Here is a 26,487-nt window from a genome sequence, read left to right as displayed (position 1 = left end):
AGCTCCCGCCAAAAAGACGTTCGCGTACTTCCGAGTCAATGCGTAACTTTGATTCTTAATAAATGTCAATAACTGTTATAATATCAGAGGTGAAAACTGTAAATTATTGAACTAATATTCATTTTGATGGAATCCCATGGCCAAAAAAACAAAAACAAAAGAAAAATACAGAAAAAAGAAACAAGAACATGGCAGCAGCTAAAAATGAAGTATAAAAACACAATTCAATCAAGGTGAAGCTTTAAGCATGAAAGGTTCATGGGTGTAGGTCTATGTAATGTAAATGACTTTACAAACATTTGACATTAAATATCATTCAGTGTCTATTTCAATGCGCTGCAGCTTTTTCCACATAGTCTAACACTCTTTTCACATAATTAAATAATCTCTAATCCAACCAGTTACATTTCTTAATTAGAGTAATAAAATGAATACTGACTTGTCGACAGCAAGAAGGCAGAGGCTCCCAAAAAGGGGGGAGAACCTGCACCAGCAGCACTGACAGATGAAGAAGAGATGATCAAGTATTGTAAGAATTCTAAAATCCAAAAGTAAAAAGAATAACTTTTGCTTTTGTATTTGTAGGAAATAAAGATTTATCAGATTAGCCTCATTTAAACCGATTTTTACACCACTGATTTACAATCCTGTGAAACTCCTCTCTGATGGATTTGCGCCCAGGAAAAAAATATCAGAATGAGTGTGAGAGGGATGCACACTTTCCTTAAAATCTGCATACAGCGGACTTATACACTGAAAAACATTTTTTTTTTTTTGTGGTCGCAAACAACTTATTTTAGCTACATTTAATTAAAAACAAAATAATATTGAAAGTCAGTCAACTCAATTTGTTTATTTAAATGTAGCTAAAATAAATTGATTGCAACCACTTACCTTAAAAATATTTAGTAAATTCAATTAATCTTTTTTTTCTCTCTCTTTTTTTTTCAGTGTAATGTGCTCTGCATCATTAAAGTGCCGTTTTTAAAAAAAATATATATTTTGCAAATGATCTATCAATGGGGCAATCAATTAAAAATATTCTTCTTTCAGTTTGCATTAAGATTATCTTTCTTACCCTATGGCGGACAATTTTATACTTGTTTTACGTAAAATGCACTTAAAAGGAAAATCCCCCAGGAAACAAGACTAAATATCTTAGACAGTTTTCACCTATAAAATGCATATTAAGAATTTTTAGATATTTGTACTTGAAATAAGGCAAAAATACTGGAGAAAATTCCGGCTTCCAAGGAACAAGATCCTTGAATTACTTCAGATTGTGAAACCACACCTTCAGAGGGCCGCAAGAAGAAACTATGCCTTAAGTCCAGCGGTGCAGTTGTTAGCTACACTGCGTTTTTATGCTGTTGGAAGTTTTATGGAGGTGGTGGGTGATGGCCTAGGTCTCAGCAAGTCTTCGGTTAGCAAAACTGTGACAGCAGTAACACCTTTGCTGTTACAGCTTATGAAGAACATCCTGATTTTCCCCAAAACTTTATTTTTTACAGTTTGGATACTGTATTTTTTTTGTTTAAATGAATTTGAATTTGACGTGTGTTAATAAATATTTTGTTTATTTGCCTATATGGTTTCCCCCTGCAGACTTAATTTGCAAACAAGAAGTAGGCTATATTTGTTTTTAAAAGCCTATGAAAATATTCCATTTTCTACTTCTGTGAACACAACACAAAACCACTTATTTATATCATTGTTGTTCATTTATTTGGGTAAATTCATTGAATATATATTGAGTAATATTTTAAATAGGTCTATCCTATTTTAATGTATGAATTTTACACTTTCTTAGCGCTTAACATGCACTGTATATGTTGAACAGTACAGATAGCATTCACTATAAGTGAAAACCTCTATGTTATGAGAAATTTGTCTTTGGGAATGTTTTAAAACAGATACTCACTTGAAAACTTGCCTTTTCTTCACACAAACGAAACTAAGGCTGCGTTCCAACCGTCATAAACAATACTTTCGTAGGGCACTTCGAAGGGAGAATAAATGCAAAGGTCACGCTGTTATATCGTTTCAAATTGAATTTGTAATAAAAAATAATAACATCAAATCTGAGCACCACGACATTAAGTCTTCCAAATCACTCAAATTGGTTGGAGAAATCTTAGAAACGAATAGGGCATAGGGTCATTAACTGTGAATAGAACACACCCCAGCCATGGCGAAATCAATGACGTCGACACAGAAAACTAACAAGGAAACTATGAGCTAACCACAGCTCGAGATCTGTAGTTCCAACCATGCAGGTGTGCGATGCATTATGCGAACGTTTGTTTGAACTATGGTTTCAAGAAACACCGAATCGTTGAACTATGCTGGTAATGACGGAACTTGCGACCATAGTTGGCTAACGATGCTTTTGGGAAACGCACCCCAGGTTAGATTCACAGAGTAAGTTACCACAGTAATTGACTCTGAGTATAAGTTACCTCTCTTTTAGAAATGGGCTTGACTTACCCTGCTTTCCAGGGTTTGACAAACCTCCCATTTTGAAATGGAAAACCCAGAGTTTCCCTCATTTCAGGGTTAACATACTCAGAGTTTTCACTTAACCTCCTTTCTGAAATGGGCCCCATGTCGCACTTGGTAAAATCAGGTTCTGCCAATGGCAACAGTTTATTGATGATAGGACAACAATATTCAATATTTATTTAAACACAAAGCTATGAAACCAAAAACAAACAAACAAGCCAAAAGCCAAAGCATCAGTGTCAATATTTTGAAAACACTAGTTTAGAGTTGACAAAAAAAGTGAGGCTTGCTGGTTAAATAAGGTGTATATACTGTGAATCTTCACTTGCCTCATGATTTGATTACAGTTCAGAGTTTAACAATTCAATTATAAAACTCACCAAGACACGTATTTTGAATTTTATCTGAACATTCAAGCACAATATGCCATGAAGACTGAATTTGGGATCATGTTGTCATAGACAGGAGGATTTCTGTGTGTGCGCTTCAGGTGTGTGTCAGTCAGCGCAATTAATGCATTGAGATCATTTCTGTGGCTTATTGCGCTTAATAACTCTTTAACATTGAGCACGTCCCACACTTTATTTTCTCATTCATGCATGCTCCTTTCATAAAACCGAAACAAGTGGAGTAAATGCTTTGCTTCCTAATGACATATACAATGTTTTTTTAGTAATACAACAGCAGCCTAATTGATTTATTCCAAAAACATTGATGGCCATATTTAAAGGGATAGTTCACCCAAAAATAAAAATTTGATGTTTATCTGCTTACCCCCAGGGCATCCAAGATGTAGGTGACTTTGTTTCTTCAGTAGAACACAAACAAAGATTTTTAACTCAAACCACTGTAGTCTGTTAGTCATATAATGGCAGTCAATGGGCACAGAATCTTTGAGAGAAAAAAAAAACCCGCACAGACAAATTCAAATTAAACCTTGCAGCTCGTGACGATGCACTGATGTCTAAGACACGAAACGAGAAACTGAACAGTATTTATATCATTTTTTACCTCTGATACAGGCAATGTCCAACTCTCCTGAGCTCATCCACAACATCCGGCACGTGACGCGTCAACGGCTCTGGAACATATCATACGTATCGCAGCACATAGAAACAGTCGCTAATGATCTATGTGCCAGAGCAGGTTGACGTGTCAAGATGTTGTGACAGTCGGACATTGAGGTTTATCAGAGGTAAAAAATGATATAAATACTGTTCAGTTTCTCACACAAACCGATCGTTTCGTGTCTTAGGACATCAATGTATCGTCACGAGCCGCAAGGTTTAATTTGAATTTGTCTGTGCATGTTTTGTTTTTTTTTCTCTCAAAGATTCTGTGCCCATTGACTGCCATTATATGACTAACAGACTACAAGGGTTTGAGTTAAAAATCTCCGTTTGTGTTCTACTGAAGAAACAAAGTTACCTACATCTTGGATGCCCTGGGGGTAAGCAGATAAACATCAAATTTTCATTTTTGGGTGAACTATCCCTTTAATAATAATAATAATTATTATTATTATTATTATTTTAAATCGATTATTTTGTTTTTATCCAGAATCATTCACATCAGCATCGTCTTCAAATTCTCATTTGTGCATATGGTCTGTGAAGAGTGCTTGCATCTTACATTATGACATTGCTAAGAATCTTATTAAAACAGATTAGTGTGTGATTAACCCTTAAACGCATACCTCGGGTCTTTAGCGACCCGGGACATCATTCACTACCCCCCCACTCATTCATTTTTTTAAAGTTAGACATCAACCTTCTTAGTATTCCTCAGTCTATTCATTGTAAACAATATAACAAGAAATTTTTTTTTAAATAAAACTATAAAAGAATGTCTGTTTTCTAATAAAATTTTTGTTTAAAAAAGACAAAAGTGTAAAGGATAGTGCAATAGTGTAAGCATTTTTTTTTTCTCTCTATTTTCGCTATGTTTGAAACACAATGATGACATGATGATTTACATATAATCACCGCAGGGATAAAACAAGAGAATATCATCAGCAAAACTTGAAATGGCTTAAATGGCTTTACTACAGAACAATTACTGTGTGCAATGAACTATAAGTGTCACTGTCATTTTATGGTGGATGTGGTGAATAAGATGACAGCAATCACAATATTGATTTTGAAGACATTGAAATGAATAGTTTTGAGAATATGGTTGAGATAGCGAATATGGCCCAGATGCTGAATGTACTGAGGAAATACGCTCTTACAATGACAGTGATGCTAAAATCATCTGCTCAAACTGAACGCCTCAAAGATTCAACGAAATAAGTTTTATTTTATCCTTTTAGTCTCAGCCTGATTAACGCGTGTTTAGCAGTTCCCGTCCGCGAGGTCTTAGAGTTATTAAGGTCTGCTCCTTTAGCTGCTCCCATCCGCAGGGTCTCAGCCTGATCAGTGATTGCCCCTCCAGCAGGACCCTTCAGTGTGTTGTTAGTTTCTTCAGTGACTTTCTGTCCATTCTGTCCATAAGGACTCTTCAGTGTGTTGTTAGTTTCTTCAGTGACTTTCTGTTCATTCTGTCCATCAGGACCCTTTAGTGTGTTGTTAGTTTCTTCAGTGACTTTCTGTTCATTCTGTCCATCAGGACCCTTTAGTGTGTTGTTAGTTTCTTCAGTGGATTTCTGTCCATTTAAACTATCTAAAATGATAACAGATTGGAGATTAAAATAATAGCAGATTTGTCTAATTTTAAATGAATACTAAAAACTGAGATGACAATTCACTTCAGCCAGAAATATACTTCTGCTTTGGTAGAATATATATTCAGCGACATCTTCAAAAGACTTTTGAATTTTGGTGAACTTTATTCTCTATATAGTGTTGATATGGCAGTAGTAAATACTGTAAATTTGTATTTGTACAGTACTTGGTTATGCTAGCATGTGTGGAAATATTTAAACCGTGTGTTACAACTTACCCCGTGTTAGTTTGTGCCCTGCGCTCCCCTAAACATTTTATTAAGTTATTCATTCCCTGGGAATCAATCAGGGGCGGCGCTAGGGGTGTGTGCGCATCAAGATTGAGTTTTCTAGGACACACACATTTAGAAATTACTAGATTATATGAACAGATATCATTTAGCATGGTCTGTGGCAGACTTTACTTAGTGTCAGGGCAACAAAATTCAATAAACGAGAAGTTAATATTTAAATAGTGAAGAAAATATTGTCTTTTTTCGCAAAAACGGTTCTAAACAAAGCCATGTTGTGCGTCTCTGCACCCAACAGTGTTTCATTACTGAAAGAATTTACCTTTTTAGAATGCCTTGAATCAGAGATTCACTGATCCATTCATAAAAACAGTTTCTTTGTTCCTGAAAGAATCAGCAGTTTTTAATGAATAGATTAAATAAATGACTCAGTGGCTCAGTCATTAAGACAGTGGCTTGCTGCCACCTACTGGTAATTTTAGTCTCATTTTTAAAAGTATCATTCTATTTTTTTTCTATCATTACATATTTTTGTGTTTATATTTAAAACATTAATTTCATAATATTATTTATGCAATTTGTAAATGCAAATTATAATTAATTACACTTGTCACTTTAAAAAAAAAAAAATTAAGCCACTTAGCCAATGTAACTTTTCAGCATAGCCTGTTTTATTTGACTTGTATCCCGTGTATTCTGATACATAAAATAATGTCTCTGGGCTAAGGCCCGTATATCCACTCACCCTAGAACCGCCCCTGGAATCAAACCCATTAATTCAGCATTCTAGCACTTTGCTCTACTGATTGAGAATGCATTGTAAAAAATGGAGCTTTAATAATTTGAATTTGATGGATTATCAACTAATTATGTACCTTCCTTTGTAGGTGCGTTCAGATGTAGTATATAAGGTTTTATTAACATCAAAGTGCATACAGCACCAAGTTTGACAGCTGAGGCAAATTCTGTAAACACTGCTTTGAAAAATAATGTTTTTTTCTTTCTTGTGCTTGCAGGTTCATTCAGATCTTTGTGGCACCAAATGCATTGAAAGTCACAGGTCAGCTGGAATTCTGGAAAGAGGGTGCAAAGAAAAAGGATCTGCCTGAATCCCATCCTGCTGTTTCTCATCGGAGAGCTTGTCAACTTTGAATGTCAAAATTACTGAAATTTAACACAACACAAACAAATTTTTACTGTTACTATTATTTGATTTTTATTAACAATACCAGTCAAAAGTTTTTGAACGGTCCGATTTTTAATGTTTTTAAAGAAGCCTCTTCTGCTCACCAAACCTGCATTTATTTAATCCAAAGTACAGCAAAAACACTACAATTTTGAAATATTTTTACTATTTAAAATAAATGTTTTCTATTTGAATATATTTTAAAATGTAATTTATTCCTGTCATCAAAGCTGAATTTTTAACATCATTACTCCAGTCTTCAGTGTCACATGATCCTTCAGAAATCATTCTAATATTCTGATTTGCTGCTCAAAAAAACTATTATTATTATTATTATTATTATTATTATTATTATTATTATTATTATGTTGAAAACAGCTGAATCTAATTTTTTCAGGTTTCCTTGATTAATAGAAAGTTCAGAACAGCATTTATCTGAAATAGAAATATTTTGTAACATTATAGATGTCTTTATCTTCACTTTTGATCAATTTACACCATCCTTGTTAAATAAAAGTAGTAATTTGTATAATCCCCCCCAACCCCCATTTTGTAATGTTACAAAATCTTTTATTTCAGATAAATGTTGATCTTTGGATCTTTCTATTCATCAAAGAATCCTGAAAAAATGTACTCAACTGTTATGATGATGATGATGATGATGATAATAATAATAATAATAATAATAATAAATGTTTATCAGTATATTAGAATGATTTCTGAAGGATCATGTGACACTGGAGACTGGAGTAATGATGCTAAAAATTTTGCTTTGATCACAGGAATAAATTACATTTTAAAATATATTCAAATAGAAAGCTGTTATTTTAAATAGTAAAAATATTTCACATTATTACTGCTTTTGCAGTAAATAAATGCAGGCTTGGTGAGCAGAAGAGAATTCTTTAAACTTTTGACTGTTAGTGTACTTACTTGTTTTTGCATTTTAGTATATGTATGTTTTGCCATAATACAAAGTGCCCAGGGGACTGTTGTGATGCCCTTTGTTCAGCTAGTTCACCCTACACTGTAAATAATTGCTGTAAAATTTACAGTAAGTTACTGACAATTTTGGTTGCCAGTAAGACTGTAAATTTACAAGATTACTGTAAATCAATAATTACAATTGTACTGTAAAAAAATACAGCAAATACTCTTGCATGCTGTAAAATTGTTGTGATGGTGTAAACATTTGGTAAACTTATTTCATTTGATTCTACTAAGAAGGAACATTTCTTAATATAAAACTGCAAACACTTAATTTGTAACAGTAAAGTTACTAAAAACATGACTTGAACTCAAATCGTTGCAGTTTATCATCAGCTATAGCACACATGCATGTGGTAAAGCACTTAACAAAGAGATCATCACTGTATCAGCAACTCTACAGTTACTGTCTTTAAATAAAGCAGCAGAACATCAGTGTTTGTGGCTCATCATTGACTGAAGCACAGGCTCTACTCTCCACCGCAATGGTGATCCACAAAACTAAATAAAACTAACCGATCTCTCTTGTGCAAAATAATACGGTTCAGATAAATATTTACTTTCCTTATAGATAACACCTGCTGTTAACAAGCAGAATCACTGAATGAAAGAGAAACAAGAACTACATCTGACTTCAGCCACAGCCTTAGATGAACTCAACTGAAATACAAGATATCATTAAATCTCTCAAGATCTGATTAAACAACTCCACAAACAGCATTACCAGCTTCACACATTACAATTTTACTTTATTTCTGTCATATGTCTATGAAAATCATTTGAGAATTAACAGAAGTTTAGTTGTTTTACTGAAAACGTTTCGTTTGACCTCACCATTGTGGCGGTCAGGGTTTGCTTTAGTTGGGCTCTTGACCATCAAATTTTAATCTTAACTTTTTTCTGGCTGCAGTAACTGTGTTTGTGGAGCACATTTGTTATAGCAAGAAAACCCAGAAAAATTTGTGATTGCGTGCTTTTGATTGATTATATAATCATCACTGATCTCACTCAGAGACTGATCTTTAAAGACATGGTGTGGATATCTTTTTTTTGTGTGTGTTGTTTACAGCTGCTATATGACCCTGAATGAGACGACAAACTGCTACTGAAAAATTTAAAAAAATGTCTTATGCACAAAACTTTTAGTACTACGGCAGCAATTAGACACATACAGACATCAAGAATCAGCGTATGAATCTCAACAACGGTGACAATCAACAAAATAAATAAACAGATCAACTCTGAACATCACAAAACATGCTACTATAATTCAATACAAAAAAAATAAAAAATAAAAGCACATAGTAAGAATTAAAGACGATAAGTGGACAATTCAGCAGCATAATTTATTCATGACACAATGCATGCTGGGATTCATGGGTGAGTTTTGTACTGTGCTGGTACCCAGCATGAATCGCAGCATTAAGCTTTTGATTGTCACCGTTGTTGAGATTCATACACTGATTCTTGATGTCTGTGTGTGTCTAATTGCTGCCGTAGTACTAAAAGTTTTGTGCATAAGACATTTATAAAATTTTTCAGTAGCAGTTTGTCATCTCATTCAGGGTCATATAGCAGCTGTAAACAACACCAAATTAACAAACAAAAAAAATCCACACCATGTCTTTAAAGATCAGCCTCTGAATGAGATCAGTGAATCAAGCCACTAGATAATGATTACATCATTATCAATAGTCAATCAAAAGCACATAACCACACATTTTTCTGGCTTTCGTGCTATAACAAATGTGCTTAACACAGTTACAGCAGCCAGAAAAAAGCTAAGATTAAATTTTGATGGTCAAGAGCCCAACTAAAGCAAACCCTGACCGCCACAATGGTGAGGTCAAACTAAACGTTTTCAATAAAACAAAAAAACTTCTGTTAATTCTCAAATAATTTTTATAGACATATGACAGAAATAAAGTAAAATTGTAATGTGTGAAGCTGGTAATGCTGTTTGTGGAGTTGTTTAATCAGATCTTGAGAGATTTAATGATGTCTTGTATTTCAGTTGAGTTCATCTACACTGTAATGAATTGCTGTAAAAATTACAGCACTATTTTACAGCAGCTGACTGTTTTTTTAATAATACAGCATATTGCTGTAAACCGCAATGCATTCTGGGGTCGCGTGGCGGTTTGACTCAAATTTACAGAAAATTGCTGTCAATTTAAAATCTTCAGCGCCATCTTGGGATCTTCAACGGTCGAGATTCTGGGAGCGGCAAGAAGAGTGATTCACAACTTTGGTAAGTGACTTTTATTTTTTAATTTTTCATGTTTAGTAACTGTCATAGACTAGTATATGAAGGTATATACATTTGCGGTTAATATTGGTAACGTTAACCCCGGATTCACGCTTCCTCCGTCCGCTGTGCTCGAAGGAGACTTGCGCGGGGTTTCAGCAGCGCGGTCGCGGTAGGATGTCATAGCATCTATGGGTAGAACTGAACATAGAGTTCCTAAATTATGAATTACATGATTCAGTGACACCAGTGGGTAACATTATTCACGAGAACTTCGTGTTGATCAGCACACTTCGTCGTGATTATTTTATGGTGTAAAATTTGCACAGGTAGCTTAGTCATCTGTTAACTCGGCCGCAGAAACGAAATGCGTTGCTAAAGCCTCGCGGTCAGCCCGCTCACGGAGCGTCGCTGAATGGGAGAATGGTGCTGTTCCAAGCGTTTGACCAGCGAGGAGTGGATTTGTGGGCCTTTGTTAACTTCAGGTAATGTGAACACTTTAACATCTGTTTGATATCAAGTCTGCCTTGTATAGTTAATGTATTACTATAACTCAACCGAATATTTATTTACGTTTAAATACGGTATTTACAGATATCTGTGTTTATGTCTTTCGGCTGTCAAACTTGTATTTTTGCAGAGGGCACCTTATCAGTGCTGTGACACTTGAACAAATGAACTGAGCATGCGCAACGCCGACCTATAAACAAACGAGTTGACTTGTAGTTGTAGAATATTTTTCTGGAGTTTTGCTTCTGGGTTCTTGCTCGAATCTGTTGTTGACTTGCGTTTGTGCAGTTCAGTTGGGAAGTTGAGAGGGCAGTTCCAGTTAGCAATAAAGATAATTTACTTATAGGTGGCTGTCGCATTCGTTGGCTTGTCGGCTGTAGAACGGTGATTTATAGCGGTAATTTAGTCTTTGATTTTAGTGTGATTTTATTTTATTTTTTTATTAATGTTCTTTTTTTGCGTCAGTTGGAATTTATACCTGATATAGTGCCAATTTTCTCCCCTTTATAGAGGTGCGCCACAGCAGCTGACCTTACCATACCTGGGAGCCCACGACTAATTGTGCTTGGTAAGTGTACTCTCTTAATTGACCAGAACTTGGACTTGACCAGAAAAGAAAATCTTGTATATGTAACTACTTTAACTGTGTACTTTGTACCTCTGTACTTTGTTTGTTTGTTTGTTTTTTCTGGTTTCTGTCTATATTAAGGATTTTTCTTATGTTGTGTTCCTCCATTTAAATTTCAGTGGAGTATTTTTGCTGTCTTGTTGGCTTTATGCTTGCTGCGGTACTCTGTGTTACCAGTATTACATTACACTGATGTTCTGCCCCCATTGTCGTTTTTTTTTGCCTTTTTATATAGAATTGTTTTGTTTTTTTTGTTCAGTTGGACATTTGCTCTAATTTGCTTATTGTTTGTTTGTAATGCCTCTTGTTAACTTTGGTTTAAAAGAATGAGTTCATGTACTCTTACATATTAAAATATATTTTAAATGTAAAAAGCTGAAAGATAAAAATGGTATAGTTAAAAATGACTTGTAACATGTGGTTGTTTTAGGAGACACTTTGACGAGTGGACACTGGATGCTGACTATTGAAGGCGAGGTTGTGTGTGAGGGCATTCAGCCCAGCTTCCTGTCTGGCCTTGCCACTCTGTTCGCATCGCACTATATATTCAATCTTGAGTACCAGGAGGAGGCAGCATGTACCTTGGAGTTCATTCAAAGGTAATGGTTGAATTCTAACAACTTCAGTACCAGTATTTTACATATGTTGATATGTTATATCAGAACTTTCATTTTATCTATGTAGATATGTTATGTGTTATATCTGTTGAGGCCTTTAACACAATGCTTCTCAAGACCATCAGGACTCTTCAGTGTGTTGTTAGTTTCTTCAGTGACTTTCTGTCCATTCTGTCCATCAGGACTCTTCAGTGTGTTGTTAGTTTCTTCAGTGGATTTCTGTCCATTCTGTCCATAAGGACTCGTAAGTGTGTTGTTGGTTTCTTCAGTGACTTTCTGTTCATTCTGTCCATCAGGACTCTTCAGTGTGTTGTTAGTTTCTTCAATGGCTTTCTGTCCATTCTGTCCATAAGGACTCTTCAGTGTGTTGTTAGTTTCTTCAGTGACTTTCTGTCCATTCTGTCCATAAGGACTCTTCAGTGTGTTGTTAGTTTCTTCAATGACTTTCTGTCCATTCTGTCCATCAGGACTCTTCAGTGTGTTGTTAGTTTCTTCAGTGATTTTCTGTCCATCAGGACTCTTCAGTGTGTTTTAGTTTCTTCAGTGGATTTCTGTCCATTCTGTCCATAAGGACTCTTCAGTGTGTTGTTAGTTTCTTCAGTGACTTTCTGTTCATTCTGTCCATAAGGACTCGTCAGTGTGTTGTTAGTTTCTTCAGTGGATTTCTGTCCATTCTGTCCATAAGGACTCTTCAGTGTGTTGTTAGTTTCAACAGCAGATTTCTGAACATCAGGACTCTTCAGTGTGTTGTTAGTTTCTTCAGTGACTTTCTGTTCATTCTGTCCATAAGGACTCGTCAGTGTGTTGTTAGTTTCTTCAGTGACTTTCTGTCCATTCTGTCCATCAGGACCCTTCAGTGTGTTGTTAGTTTCTTCAATGGCTTTCTGTTCATTCTGTCCATCAGGACTCTTCAGTGTGTTGTTGGTTTCTTCAATGGCTTTCTGTCCATTCTGTCCATCAGGACTCTTCAGTGTGTTGTTAGTTTCTTCAATGGCTTTCTGTCCATTCTGTCCATAAGGACTCTTCAGTGTGTTGTTAGTTTCTTCAGTGACTTTCTGTCCATTCTGTCCATAAGGACTATTCAGTGTGTTGTTAGTTTCTTCAATGACTTTCTGTCCAATCTGTCCATCAGGACTCTTCAGTGTGTTGTTAGTTTCTTCAGTGACTTTCTGTCCATCAGGACTCTTCAGTGTGTTTTTAGTTTCTTCAGTGGATTTCTGTCCATTCTGTCCATAAGGACTCTTCAGTGTGTTGTTAGTTTCTTCAGTGACTTTCTGTCCATTCTGTCCATCAGGACCCTTCAGTGTGTTGTTAGTTTCTTCAATGGCTATCTGTTCATTCTGTCCATCAGGACTCTTCAGTGTGTTGTTGGTTTCTTCAATGACTTTCTGTCCAATCTGTCCATCAGGACTCTTCAGTGTGTTGTTAGTTTCTTCAGTGACTTTCTGTCCATCAGGACTCTTCAGTGTGTTTTAGTTTCTTCAGTGGATTTCTGTCCATTCTGTCCATAAGGACTCTTCAGTGTGTTGTTAGTTTCTTCAGTGACTTTCTGTCCATTCTGTCCATCAGGACCCTTCAGTGTGTTGTTAGTTTCTTCAATGGCTATCTGTTCATTCTGTCCATCAGGACTCTTCAGTGTGTTGTTGGTTTCTTCAATGGATTTCTGTCCATTCTGTCCATCAGGACTCTTCAGTGTGTTGTTAGTTTCTTCAATGGCTTTCTGTCCATTCTGTCCATAAGGACTCTTCAGTGTGTTGTTAGTTTCTTCAGTGACTTTCTGTTCATTCTGTCCATAAGGACTCTTCAGTGTGTTGTTAGTGTCTTCAGTGACTTTCTGTCCATCAGGACTCTTCAGTGTGTTTTTAGTTTCTTCAGTGGATTTCTGTCCATTCTGTCCATAAGGACTCTTCAGTGTGTTGTTAGTTTCTTCAGTGACTTTCTGTTCATTCTGTCCATAAGGACTCTTCAGTGTGTTGTTAGTTTCTTCAGTGGATTTCTGTCCATTCTGTCCATAAGGACTCTTCAGTGTGTTGTTAGTTTCTTCAGTGGATTTCTGTCCATTCTGTCCATAAGGACTCTTCGGTGTGTTGTTAGTTTCTTCAGTGGATTTCTGTCCATTCTGTCCATAAGGACTCTTCAGTGTGTTGTTAGTTTCTTCAGTGACTTTCTGTTCATTCTGTCCATAAGGACTCTTCAGTGTGTTGTTAGTTTCTTCAGTGACTTTCTGTCCATTCTGTCCATCAGGACTCTTCAGTGTGTTCTTAGTTTCTTCAGTAACTTTCTGTCCATCAGGACTCTTCAGTGTGTTTTAGTTTCTTCAGTGGATTTCTGTCCATTCTGTCCATAAGGACTCTTCAGTGTGTTGTTAGTTTCTTCAGTGACTTTCTGTTCATTTTGTCCATCAGGACTCTTCAGTGTGTTGTTAGTTTCTTCAGTGACTTTCTGTTCATTCTGTCCATAAGGACTCGTCAGTGTGTTGTTAGTTTCTTCAGTGGATTTCTGTCCATTCTGTCCATAAGGACTCTTCAGTGTGTTGTTAGTTTCTTCAGTGGATTTCTGTCCATTCTGTCCATCAGGACTCTTCAGTGTGTTGTTAGTTTCTTCAGTGGATTTCTGTCCATTCTGTCCATCAGGACTCTTCAGTGTGTTGTTAGTTTCTTCAGTGGATTTCTGTCCATAAGGACCCTTCAGTGTGTTGTTAGTTTCTTCAGTGACTTTCTGTCCATTCTGTCCATAAGGACTCTTCAGTGTGTTGTTAGTTTCTTCAGTGACTTTCTGTCCATCAGGACTCTTCAGTGTGTTTTTAGTTTCTTCAGTGGATTTCTGTCCATTCTGTCCATAAGAACTCTTCAGTGTGTTGTTAGTTTCTTCAGTGGATTTCTGTCCATTCTGTCCATAAGGACTCTTCAGTGTGTTGTTAGTTTCTTCAGTGGATTTCTGTCCATTCTGTCCATAAGGACTCTTCAGTGTGTTGTTAGTTTCAACAGCATATTTCTGAACATCAGGACTCTTCAGTGTGTTGTTAGTTTCTTCAGTGACTTTCTGTTCATTCTGTCCATAAGGACTCTTCAGTGTGTTGTTAGTTTCTTCAGTGGATTTCTGTCCATTCTGTTCATAAGGACTCTTCAGTGTGTTGTTAGTTTCTTCAGTGGATTTCTGTCCATTCTGTTCATAAGGACTCTTCAGTGTGTTGTTAGTTTCTTCAGTGGATTTCTGTCCATTCTGTCCATAAGGACTCTTCAGTGTGTTGTTAGTTTCTTCAGTGGATTTCTGTCCATTCTGTCCATAAGGACTCTTCAGTGTGTTGTTAGTTTCTTCAGTGGATTTCTGTCCATTCTGTCCATAAGGACTCTTCAGTGTGTTGTTAGTTTCTTCAGCATATTTCTGAACATCAGGACTCTTCAGTGTGTTGTTAGTTTCTTCAGTGACTTTCTGTTCATTCTGTCCATAAGGACTCTTCAGTGTGTTGTTAGTTTCTTCAGTGGATTTCTGTCCATTCTGTTCATAAGGACTCTTCAGTGTGTTGTTAGTTTCTTCAGTGGATTTCTGTCCATTCTGTTCATAAGGACTCTTCAGTGTGTTGTTAGTTTCTTCAGTGGATTTCTGTCCATTCTGTCCATAAGGACTCTTCAGTGTGTTGTTAGTTTCTTCAGTGGATTTCTGTCCATTCTGTCCATAAGGACTCTTCAGTGTGTTGTTAGTTTCTTCAGTGGATTTCTGTCCATTCTGTCCATAAGGACTCTTCAGTGTGTTGTTAGTTTCTTCAGTGACTTTCTGTTCATTCTGTCCATAAGGACTCGTCAGTGTGTTGTTAGTTTCTTCAGTGGATTTCTGTCCATTCTGTCCATAAGGACTCTTCAGTGTGTTGTTAGTTTCTTCAGTGGATTTCTGTCCATTCTGTCCATAAGGACTCTTCAGTGTGTTGTTAGTTTCTTCAATGACTTTCTGTTCATTCTGTTCATCAGGACTCTTCAGTGTGTTGTTAGTTTCTTCAGTGGATTTCTCTCCATTCTGTCCATCAGGACTCGTCAGTGTGTTGTTAGTTTCTTCAGTGACTTTCTGTTCATTCTGTCCATCAGGACTCTTCAGTGTGTTGTTGGTTTCTTCAGTGGATTTCTCTCCATCAGCACCAATAAGGGGCAATCCTTCTACACCCTCCTCCTGAAAGAAAGAACAAAGATTCACAGAAGGTAAAAATTATTGTGAAAAAAAAAAAAAAAAAAACGATGATTCAGTTATAGTAAAACATAACTAAACTCTTAGAATATTTATTACCTTTTAGTCCACTTCTTGTGAGATTTAAACATTTCAAATTATATATGGCTATGAATATTGTGAATATTTATGTAGAACATTATATTTTGCTATTGACCATTCCAAGTTAAGTGAGAGTAGGGAAGGAAGTCGGGGAAACGGAACAAATATATAGGTGAGAAAGAGGCTTTCCCACATCTTCTCTCAGTGAGATGTGAAAACAGATGTCCGTATCTCAGGAGAAAGTATCTGAGTTTATTCCAGCCTTACACATTAGAATAACTTCTTCAGTTTCTAAAACGCAGCTCTCCAGAGTATTCATGTTTTTACTCACGGACATCTGATCTTGATGGACTGAACAGAATAAATCAACTGGACAAACTCCAACAAAACTAACTTTGTTTTGGCCTAATTTTGTTCAAAATTACAAAATACCAGTTAGTTATTCAATTTTGCTTGAAGTATATCGGAGCCTTAACAGTTCTCAAAGAAGTCAATATTTTGTAAATTCATAGTGTAGGTGTTTACAGATATTGTGCACATAGTATCTTACCAGATCCTGAACCTTGTGCTGTCTTCTTTCTCCTGATTGAACAATAACAAAAATGTACTTTGGTCAATCAGAATAAAACTGCATGCTTTTACGTATTTTTAATGGTCTTTATTTATTTATTTAATTGTTTGTTTGTTTGTCAGATCATCTGTATGCAGTTCTTGCCTTTTTTCCCCCCTTGTGTAGCTCGCCTGTGGTGACAATAAATCACAACAGCAGCTACAACAAGCAGAACAGCAACAACAACAACAACAGCAGCAGCAGCAGCAGCAACAACAGTTGAATCTGGAACAGCTAAAGAGAGACAGTCATTATTAGATGGACTGATAAACAACGATACCAAAACCTTTGACTGATATTTAGTAGAAAGTTGTATGACATTGATTTATTTGATAAAGGTGTCATCTGGTGGGTTTGTAAGGAACAGCAGCTAAAACAGCAACAAGAAACAGCAGTGTTCGGAGTTATATATTGAAACAGCTCTGATCTCAGTTATATATTGAATCAAAGTTCACTTCTTCAAACAGACCACAACGAAAACATTTACTGGGTTGATTTAAATGTATCAGTTTTTTAAAATGGTTCAAGTGAAAAAGTACTGAATGACTAAAATGATACTCACCAGTGACACTAACACTGAATGACTTTATGATGCTGAATCTGCTGCTGTTGATCTGTAGTTTATAAAGTCCAGAGTCTGTGGTTCTGGTGTCTGTGATGGTCAGAGATCCAGTCTGATGATCCAGATTCAGTCTGTCTCTGAATCTCTCTTCACACTGATCATCTGTACAGATCTCACTCTGATCTCCAGTGATTACAGTGATGAGAGTGTCTTTAAAATACCACATCTTTAAATTATTTGTTTTTTTTACTCCATCCGAATGTAAAGTAATAGATTCTCCCTTCTTCACTGACTGTCTCTTCATTTTATCTTGTTCAGCAGCAGGAACACCTGAAACACAAACCAACAACTGCTGGAAGATCTTAGGGGGGTGGGGGGCATCATATAAGATTAAAGAACTGTGGATATATGTCACGATTCGCTGGAGCAAGGGAACGAATAGACGAGGAATTCTTCAAATAACACATTAATAATCTTTATTAATCCAAACACATAGAAATGTAGGAAACACAGAATGCCGTTCAAGACCAGACGCTGGAGACAGGGAAACACAGGGCTTAAGTAAGATAACTAAATGAGGAGTAAACTAGATAATTAATGAAACACAGACAGAGACTAATGAACTAATAATGAAGACAGGAACAGGAAGACTAAATAAGGGCACATGTGGGAGGAAAAACGTCTCGGTTACGTACGTAACCCTCGTTCCCTGATGGAGGGAACGTAGACGTAATGTCGTTAGGGGATTTACTTGGGAACCCCAATCATCTCTGACTTAAGAGAAAACGCCAATGAATATTGGCTAGTGGATTTTGCATACCTGCGCCACTCCCCGTGCACACGGGTATAAATAGGCGGCAGGTGCATCCACTCATTAGGTTTTACGCTGAGGAGCCGAGAACGAGTCCCTGGCAACCAGCGATGGTTCGAGATTGTGGCATGGGGACATAACGTCTCTGTTCCCTCCATCAGGGAATGAGGGTTACGTACGTAACCGAGACGTTCCCTATCTGTCGGTCACTATGAGTTATGTCGTGACGACATAGGGGTCCTATGGAAAGCGTCACAACCTGAACCCGTCACAACCTTGTGGCATGCAGATGCTGACAAGCGGCGCGTGACAGACAAATGCCATGCGAAGGTCGCAACCTTCCCATTGCCCCAGCGCAAATTCGCTAACCTTGGTGCCCGCAGGGACCACCTGGTTACTTCGCTGCTGGAGATAGCCAAGCCGCTGTTCCTTTCCCCACGAAAGTCGGAAGGATTTCGACCTTCAATGAAAGATAGCTTCAAGTCTTTCCTATTTGTTGTTACAGCTTGGCAGTAACGACGGGAAGCGAGCCTTCCAGAGAAGGCGCTACGGAGGCCACATCCTGCCGAAGGGAGGTAACATGTGGAGACACTGATATGGACTGACCCAGGCCTGGGGCAGTACTACATACGACTGGACCCTGGGGCAGATCCTACCTAGGGGTAGGGAGGAGAGCTGCCAGCAGGGCCTGACAGAGGGGTCTGTCAAAAGGGAAGACACGGGTTTACCGTGAGGGAAACCTTGCTGTGGTAGAATACACATATGGGATTACCCGAAGGGAATCAAGCCATATGGACACCTAGCCCAGTACAGGGGCTGACCGGAGACCCGGGCAAGCTAACACAAGTACTGGGCCTGGCGTCAGACTGCTCCACCCAGTCTGACTGCCGGGGGTGCTGGAGGAACTCCACCAGGGAACTTCCACATGCCGGGACACTTTTTCTAGGGGCACCCCGGCCCGTAGAAAGGCAAGGTCCATCCAGGGGCTGAAGGAGCGGCGACACTCCCGTGTGATGTTCACACGAAGTGTACCGCAACACCATGCCCACCTCGGGACTCGGGAGTGCAACCAGTGCTGAAGTGGTCTCATATGAAGCAATCCGAGCGGCGTGACTGCGGCTGCGGATGCCATATGCCCCAGGAGCCTCTGAAACTGTTTCAGCGGAACCACAGTCCTGCCTCTGAAGGAACTCAGGCAGTTCAGCACTGACTGGGCGCGGTCCTCCGAGAGGCGCGCCGTCATACTCACCGAGTCTAACTCCACACCAAGAAAAGAGATTCTCTGCACAGGGGAGTGCTTGCTCTTTTCCCAGTTGACCCGAAGCCCCAACTGGCTGAGGTGCCGGAGCACCCTGTCCCTGTGATCGCACAATTGTTCTCGCAACTGGGCCAGAATGAGCCAATCGTCGAGATAATTGAGGATCCTGATGCCCACTTCCCTTAGAGGGGCAAGGGCGCCCTCTACGACCTTCGTGAAGACACGGGGAGACAGGGAGAGCCTGAAGGGGAGGACCCTGTACTGCCATGCCCGACCCTCGAATGCAAACCGTAGGAACGGTCTGTGTCACGGAAGGATCGAAACATGAAAGTAAGCATCCTTCAGGTCGATCGCTGCAAACCAATCCAGGGGCTGGACGCATTTTATAATGCGCCTGTGCGTCAGCATCTTGAACGGGAGCCTGTGTAGGTCCCGGTTCAGGACTCGCAGGTCCAGGATTGGTCGAAGACCACCGCCTTTCTTGGGTACGATGAAGTAAGGGCTGTAAAACCCTTGCCTCATCTTGGCTGGAGGGACCGGCTCGATTGCACCCTTTGCCAGGAGGACAGCAATCTCCTCGCGCAAGACAGGAGCGTTCCGAGCTACCACTGAGGTCTCGAGAACGCCACTGAACTTGGGAGGCCGCCTGGCGAACTGAATCGCGTAGCCGAGTCGAATCGTGCGTGTGAGCCAACGAGACGGGCTGGGCAGCATGAGCCATGCCTCCAGACGCCGTGCAAGTGGCTCCAACGGCATGATCGACGTACCTGTGGTGGTGCAGCGAAGGGGAGTAGAGCGGGGTGGTACAGAAGGCTGTGCGTTCTGAGGCATCCTCGCAAAACTCCCTGGGTCCCAGAGGGGACTGGCTAGAGGTGCGTGGGGAGGCACTGTGTCCCCGAACCGCACTCTCTTGGCCGCTGGCCGCAGTGAGGAGGCAACGCGTCGCACTCTGTCGGCCCATGGACCTGAAAACCCAGAGGGGAAGGAAATTGCTCTTTCTGTGATTTTGTGGGTGTCGCCGGCCCTTGGGCCAGCGGCGGAACAGAAACAAAACGAAACACAGGATTCTCCACCCGGCCCTCCTCCGCTATCCTCGTCGTCTCCTGGGAAAGAGCAAACTCCAACACCTCCCGGTTGCCCGCGTCAGGGCCGCCTCGTCGACTTCCGTGACTTGGGGGCCGGCTGGGACGCGGGGGACGCCGCACTCCTGAGAGAGGCTCGACGTGCCGGCCTAGGTGCCGATTCAGCACGGGGCGGAGCGGCTCTGGAGGACGCAGGAGGGCGCCCACGGCGACGAGCAGACGGAGGCCTGGCCCCGGGGGCAGCGATTGACGGTGCGTCACACCGGGGCAGGATGTGCTGGATCGCCTCTGTCTGCTTCTGCACTGCAGAGAATTGCTGGGCAAAGCGCTCGACAGTGTCGCCAAACAGCCCAGACTGGGAGATGGGGGTGTCGAGAAAGCGTACTTTGTCGACATCCTTCATCTCTGCCAGGTTGAGCCAGAGATGGCGTTCTTGGACCACCATGGCAGACATCGCCCTCGTGCATTTGTTTGAGTGCCTTGGCTTGGTGGACCTGCAGGATAGCCATGGCATGCAGGGCAGAGGTTGCCTGGCCCGCCGCACTAAAAGCTTTGGCCGCGAATGTGGCCGTCAGCTTACAGGCTTTGGACGGGAGACGCGGACGATTCCTCCAAGTGGCGGCGTTTCGCGGGCACAAGTGCACCGCGACCGCTCTCTCCACCTGGGGAATGCCCGTGTACCCCCTGGCAGCCCCGCCGTCGAGGGTAGTAAGGACGGAGGAGACGGACGAGCGGCTTCCGGCCGTGAAAGGGGCCATCCACGACTTCGTCAGCTCGTCATGCACCTCCGGGAAAAAAGGAACCGGAGCAGGGCGCTGTTGTGAGCCGCACCTCGCTCCGAGAAACCAATCATCCAGCCGAGAGGGCTCGGGACTGGGCAGTCTGTTGACCTCCAGCCCGACTCTATGTAAATTAATATACAGATAAGAAAAATCACCTCTAAATTTCACAAAAAAATGATAACTACCACATGAACGATGCGATTTATATGTATGACAGTACCTTTCAAACATGACTCACCATGTACAATAACATTAAAGATATTTTCACTGTCGAAGTTATTTATCAGTAGTTTATAAACTCCAGAGTCTGTGGTTCTGATGTTCATGATGGTCAGAGATCCAGTCTGATGATCCAGCTTCAGTCTGTCTCTGAATCTCTCAACACCATCTTTACACTGAACATCTGTACAGATCTTACTGAGATCTCCAGTGATTTGAGCGATGCGAGTGTCATTAAAATACCATTTAATACTGTCTTGTTGGTTTGTTTCAACACCAGTGTGTAGAGTGACTGAATCTCCCTCCATCAATAACACTCCATCTATATCATCACCAGATGCACCTGAAGAAGAAATGAATCACAGTTTTTAATCAATTCACCATTTCTTCCAAATAAATGCAGATTCCATGACATAAAACTGCTCTGTTTCTCTGCATTAATGGCAACACCATTGCTTTTGAGATGTTAAACACTTCCCCTTAAAGAAAGTACCATAATAATACACAAATGAACCCAGATCAAAAGTTTACATACCCTTGATTCTTAATACTGTGTCACCATCTAAATGATCAAAATCTGTGTTTGTAATAATTGTTCATGAGGCGCTTGTTTGTCCTGAGCAGTGAAACAGTTTTCCAGCGTCTCCTTCATATTTGAACACTTTCCAGTGACTGTCTGATTTGGAGATCCATCTTCATACTGAACAAAAATGAAGGACTCACAGACAAATATTATAGGTAAAAACATGCAGTAATACTAAAGAAAATAAATACATTTGAATGATTACTTATTTTGTCTAAGGGGAAACATTTAAATAAATATTTAAGTAAATATTTTCTGTACTAAAGGTCAGTACTAATTTGACAGTAAAGTCCTGTCAGCAATGTTTTCAGGCATTTACTGTAATTCTGCCAATTCTACCACTGCAATAAAGTTTTCCACTATTTATAATACTAAATACTATTATACTGCTTTTAAATGTTATATTATTTAAAAAATATAATTAGCAACTCTAGTAAATGTAATAAATAATGCAAAATTGGTTCAAAATGAAAATGATCTCATTATTCATTAACCCTGATGCTGTCCCAGGTGTGTTCAACTTCCTTTTATTCAGCAGAACACAAACATTTTTAGAAGGAAAAGTGTGGGGTAGAGGGCATGAGGTATCAGTATATTATAGACTGTTAATGGATAAAATAGATCAGAATTTTCATTCTGATCTTAGAAGAATATGGAGCAATGATCTGAATCTCTCACTTAGTGATGAAGATTGGAGCAGAATATGTAGAAATTGTAAAAAAGTGTCAAGGAATCTGGGAGTACGACTTATTCAATTCAAAATATTGAATCGTTTTTTATTGGACTCCAAGCAGGTTATCTAGGCTTGGACTGAAGGACTCTGCCAAGTGCTGGAGATGTGAGAGGGAGGATGGAGACCTGATGCATGCTCTGTGGTCTTGCTCGGAAACACAAAAATTTGGTTAATGGTTCATAACTATATTCAGGGGGTGTCAGAATGTTGCTTTCCGTTCTCTCCAGGTATTTATGTGCTTGGAGACCTGTCTTTTTTAAGCCCTGAAGTAGAGACTGCTGAATGGATTCAAATAAGTTTTATGATTGGGAGACAAATTATTATGAGAAGTTGGCGGTCACCAGGCTCGCCATCTTTTCAAGAATGGGTTACAGAATTGGGGAAAGTTGCAGCGTATGAAAAAATGGCATATAGACTACTTGAAAAAAATGAGGTGTATAAGAGAAAGTGGGGCAAATATTTGGCATTTATTGAAGGTACAACATAATGACCTGCTGGTGAGACGCAATATAAGAGTGGTGATGTTTATGCCGATTATTTTTTTGATTTTTATTTAGATTTTGGAGTTAATTCTTACAGATGTATGTTAGCAATCTTCATTATAATAACTGACAAAGGTTGGGGTGGGGAATGGGGGAGGGGTTTGTTAAAATGTACATCTGTAAAATGTAATATATTTTGTAAATCTGAAAAAGAAAATAAAAAGGTGTGAATCAATGTTTTTTTTTTTTTTTTTTTAATTTCACGTTAAGTATACTACAAAGGCATTTTCATATTTATGTACTTAATAAAATGTCCTGTAATTGTAATTTTAGTATACTAAACTGGTATACTTCATGTCTGCTAAATTGGAACAACTAATTTTGTACTTAATGCACTTTAATTGTGCAGAAGTAGTGCTGACATACAGTTAAAGATATATTTAGTATATTTTACTATGCTAAAGTGGAACTATTGCAAAGATACTTCTGGTACACTTTAAATATTTTGCATTTAAAGTCCGATATTATTCAAAGATCATACAATCCTCATCAAAAGTGGCATTAAAACACATTTTAGACTTAATATTAAGAAAAGTGCATTTTGCACAAGTAGCATGCCAAGTAAAATTTAATCATGATTTTATCAGTAAGTCTCGAGCAATGTGTCAGTAAATATGTTAATAGATTTGAACTACTTAGTATGAAATAAATGTATTTTAAATATTACCTTTTTACTAGGTTATACTTAAAAAATAAATAAATAATAATAATAATTCAAAGAAAATATATTTTCTAGCGAAACAGAAAATGAACTATTTCATAGATTAATGCAATTAGAAATTTAAACAAAGGAAATAAATGAGGGTTTATGTTTGTTACAGTTGAGATACAAGACTAGCTCTAAAATTGGAATTAACAGCAGAGGCTTGAGATAAAATGTGTAAGAAATAAATATACAAGAGCATTTTAAGGACAAAAACCTGACGAATGTCATGAACATTGCTGGTTTGGTATTGCAGACCTGGCAGCCCTGTTCATTGCTGGTACCTTCTGTCGAGTTATTTCTCTGTCACTTACGTTTGTAAATAAAATAAAATGATGGTAGTCCCAGCATAGACATCATATCAGTATAGATAGGAGCAATATCTATACTGCCGAAGCAATATAATTTGCTGTGTCTATATGAAGCACTGTAATTGGGCTTACAGACCCTTACGAAACAAAAATATGGGAATATACTTCAAAATATAATGTGGTATATTACAAAGTACATTTCCATACATTGGAAACTAGCGCTTACAGTTTTGAATATATGGCTATATATTGATGCATACAAATATATTTAGAAAAGACGCTCAGGTGCTACTCAAGGAAACACTGGTTCAATTCTAGAACGCACCTCAATGATTGAGCCGTCAGGTGTGATCAATGACAGGACGCCACTCAACACCAGTGGGCGTGTCTTCCCATTTGAAATACGCAAAGATTAAAATGGAAACTGATTCTAATGAATCCACAAACCATAATAAAACTCATCCTGTCACATACACATATATACACACATTGAGTTGCAGCAGATTTCTAGTTCCCAGCATGCTTTGCTTCTGACTGTTAAAGGAGAGTTAAAATGTTAAAATTAACCTGTTTAATCTCAGATTTTTTCCCAGACATGAAAATATCAAAATAATGTGTCATTAGTAAAGCTTTGAAATAATCAATTATTATTATTATTTTTTTTTAAGTGTGTAAAAAATTGTGTTTTATGGTCAGTCACAATTGTGACCGGTGGGATAATGTGTGTACTGAATTAACATATTTCTTGACAGAACAATACAACCATCAACATATTTCAAAATTGTTACTTTTTTGTAAAATATAACATCACATTTTTGTATTAGTGCTACCAGTATTACATCAATATTGTACATTTGTTGTAACATCTGAATTTTTAATTTAGTGCAATATTTTGTCATTGCAACATTTTAGTGTAATTTTCACTAACAACTGCAGTTTGATTTATTGTTTACCTAAGTTCACTCTTATCCCATCAACATGTTTACTCACTCTATGACCACACTCAACAAAACTGAATAGTTTATATGTGAATTCATATATTAATACTAGACACCCTAAAGATAATGTGTACCAAAAATCTTTGTCATATCTTCATATTAACATACTTTGCTAGACTTTTGTTTTGGTACTTTGATGAGGCCATCATCTTCTCAAGGTGCAAACAGGAATAAACTGCTCTGGTCATGTGACAATTTGCACTAATCATGTGAAACTGCACATATTTAATTTAGTTTTTACAGCTTTATTAATGAAAACCTTTTTACGGTCGGTCACTATTGTGACTGATGGGATTAAATGGGATATTTCATGTGTTTTTGCTCAATATTAAAATAGGGAGAGATCTGTTAGTGTTTAATGTTGTATTGTTTTGAAATGTAAAAGTGTGGAAGATATCCTGTGGTTAGGATGACGATTGGCCAAACACCATTAAATTATATGTTACTTTATTTAAAAAAATAAAAATAAAAATGGCTGTGTACTTTTCAGCACAGTGATAGTCCATTAACTAAGATTTAGTATGAGCAGGTGTGCTTATGCTATTGTAAAATACCTATATTTTAAAATACGAAAGGTATATCATAAATGATAAATACAATAAATATGTATTTCCATATGTGTGTGCATACTGCATGAATAAAAATATGTTTATATATTTTTTGCACATGCAGTACCATATTTTATGTATATATAATAAAGTGTATTACTGAATATAAAATTAAATATTGTGATATATGAGTAAATATTGTCACGTGTTTTCCAATATATGGAAAGCGGCAATTCCTTATGTATTATTCAATATATTGTAATATATTTACTCAATATTATTCTGTATAGTTTCTAAAATACCGTTATGTCGTGTCATGTAGCCTATTAGGAAATATATTTTCTTTGCGTGAGGGGAATACAGTCACTACGGAAGACAAACCAATGGGCTGCTGTCTCTGCATGATGTCTAGTCACTAACACTGTAGCCCGTTATACCAAACCAGCCTGACGCTGACGTAAATCCTTCTATTGTGCCCCACGCAGCATGTTTGGTAGAAAACACTGTTTTAACCGCAAATTTCGGTTAGAGATCAAAATACTGCAAGAGAGATATAAACCAATGTCTTACCATGGTGCAGCAAATGCCAGAATAATAAGGGCGAAATAAAGAGAAGCTTCATTTTCACCAGGTTTTCTAAAAAAAAAAAAAAAAAAAAAGCAGATTTTGAAATATAATAGTGCTATATGTTGTTCCTCTTCAGTAAACCCGAAGCCATTGTGTGTTCTTCTATTATTATTATTGTTTTACGGCGGTTGGCATCCAGCACAAACCGCTGCGTCACGAGTGAAAAGTGAAAATGTGATTTGTGATGCTCCCTACGCACTGCAGCGCGATGATGTAGACGCTTGTCATCGC

The 26,487-nt window shown here is 38.3% G+C and overlaps 1 protein-coding gene across 1 annotated transcript in view; it reads right to left on the bottom strand.

The window, feature by feature from the left end:
- LOC131530214 (uncharacterized) overlaps positions 1-26,032 on the bottom strand; it is a 59,169-nt gene extending 33,137 nt beyond the window's left edge. The window contains exons 1-3 of the mRNA XM_058760368.1: positions 26,011-26,032; positions 21,231-21,554; positions 19,829-19,831 (exon numbers count right to left, since the gene is read on the bottom strand). Coding sequence (XP_058616351.1) covers positions 19,829-19,831; positions 21,231-21,554; positions 26,011-26,032 — 349 coding nt within the window. The remainder of the gene's footprint in view (positions 1-19,828; positions 19,832-21,230; positions 21,555-26,010) is intronic.
- Positions 26,033-26,487: the final 455 nt, after the last annotated feature.

The sequence above is a fragment of the Onychostoma macrolepis genome, chromosome 22 (assembly GCF_012432095.1).
Source record: "Onychostoma macrolepis isolate SWU-2019 chromosome 22, ASM1243209v1, whole genome shotgun sequence".
NCBI lineage: Eukaryota > Metazoa > Chordata > Actinopteri > Cypriniformes > Cyprinidae > Onychostoma > Onychostoma macrolepis.
Note: the sequence above shows the minus strand (reverse complement) of the source record. Positions and strands in the feature narration are given on the sequence as shown.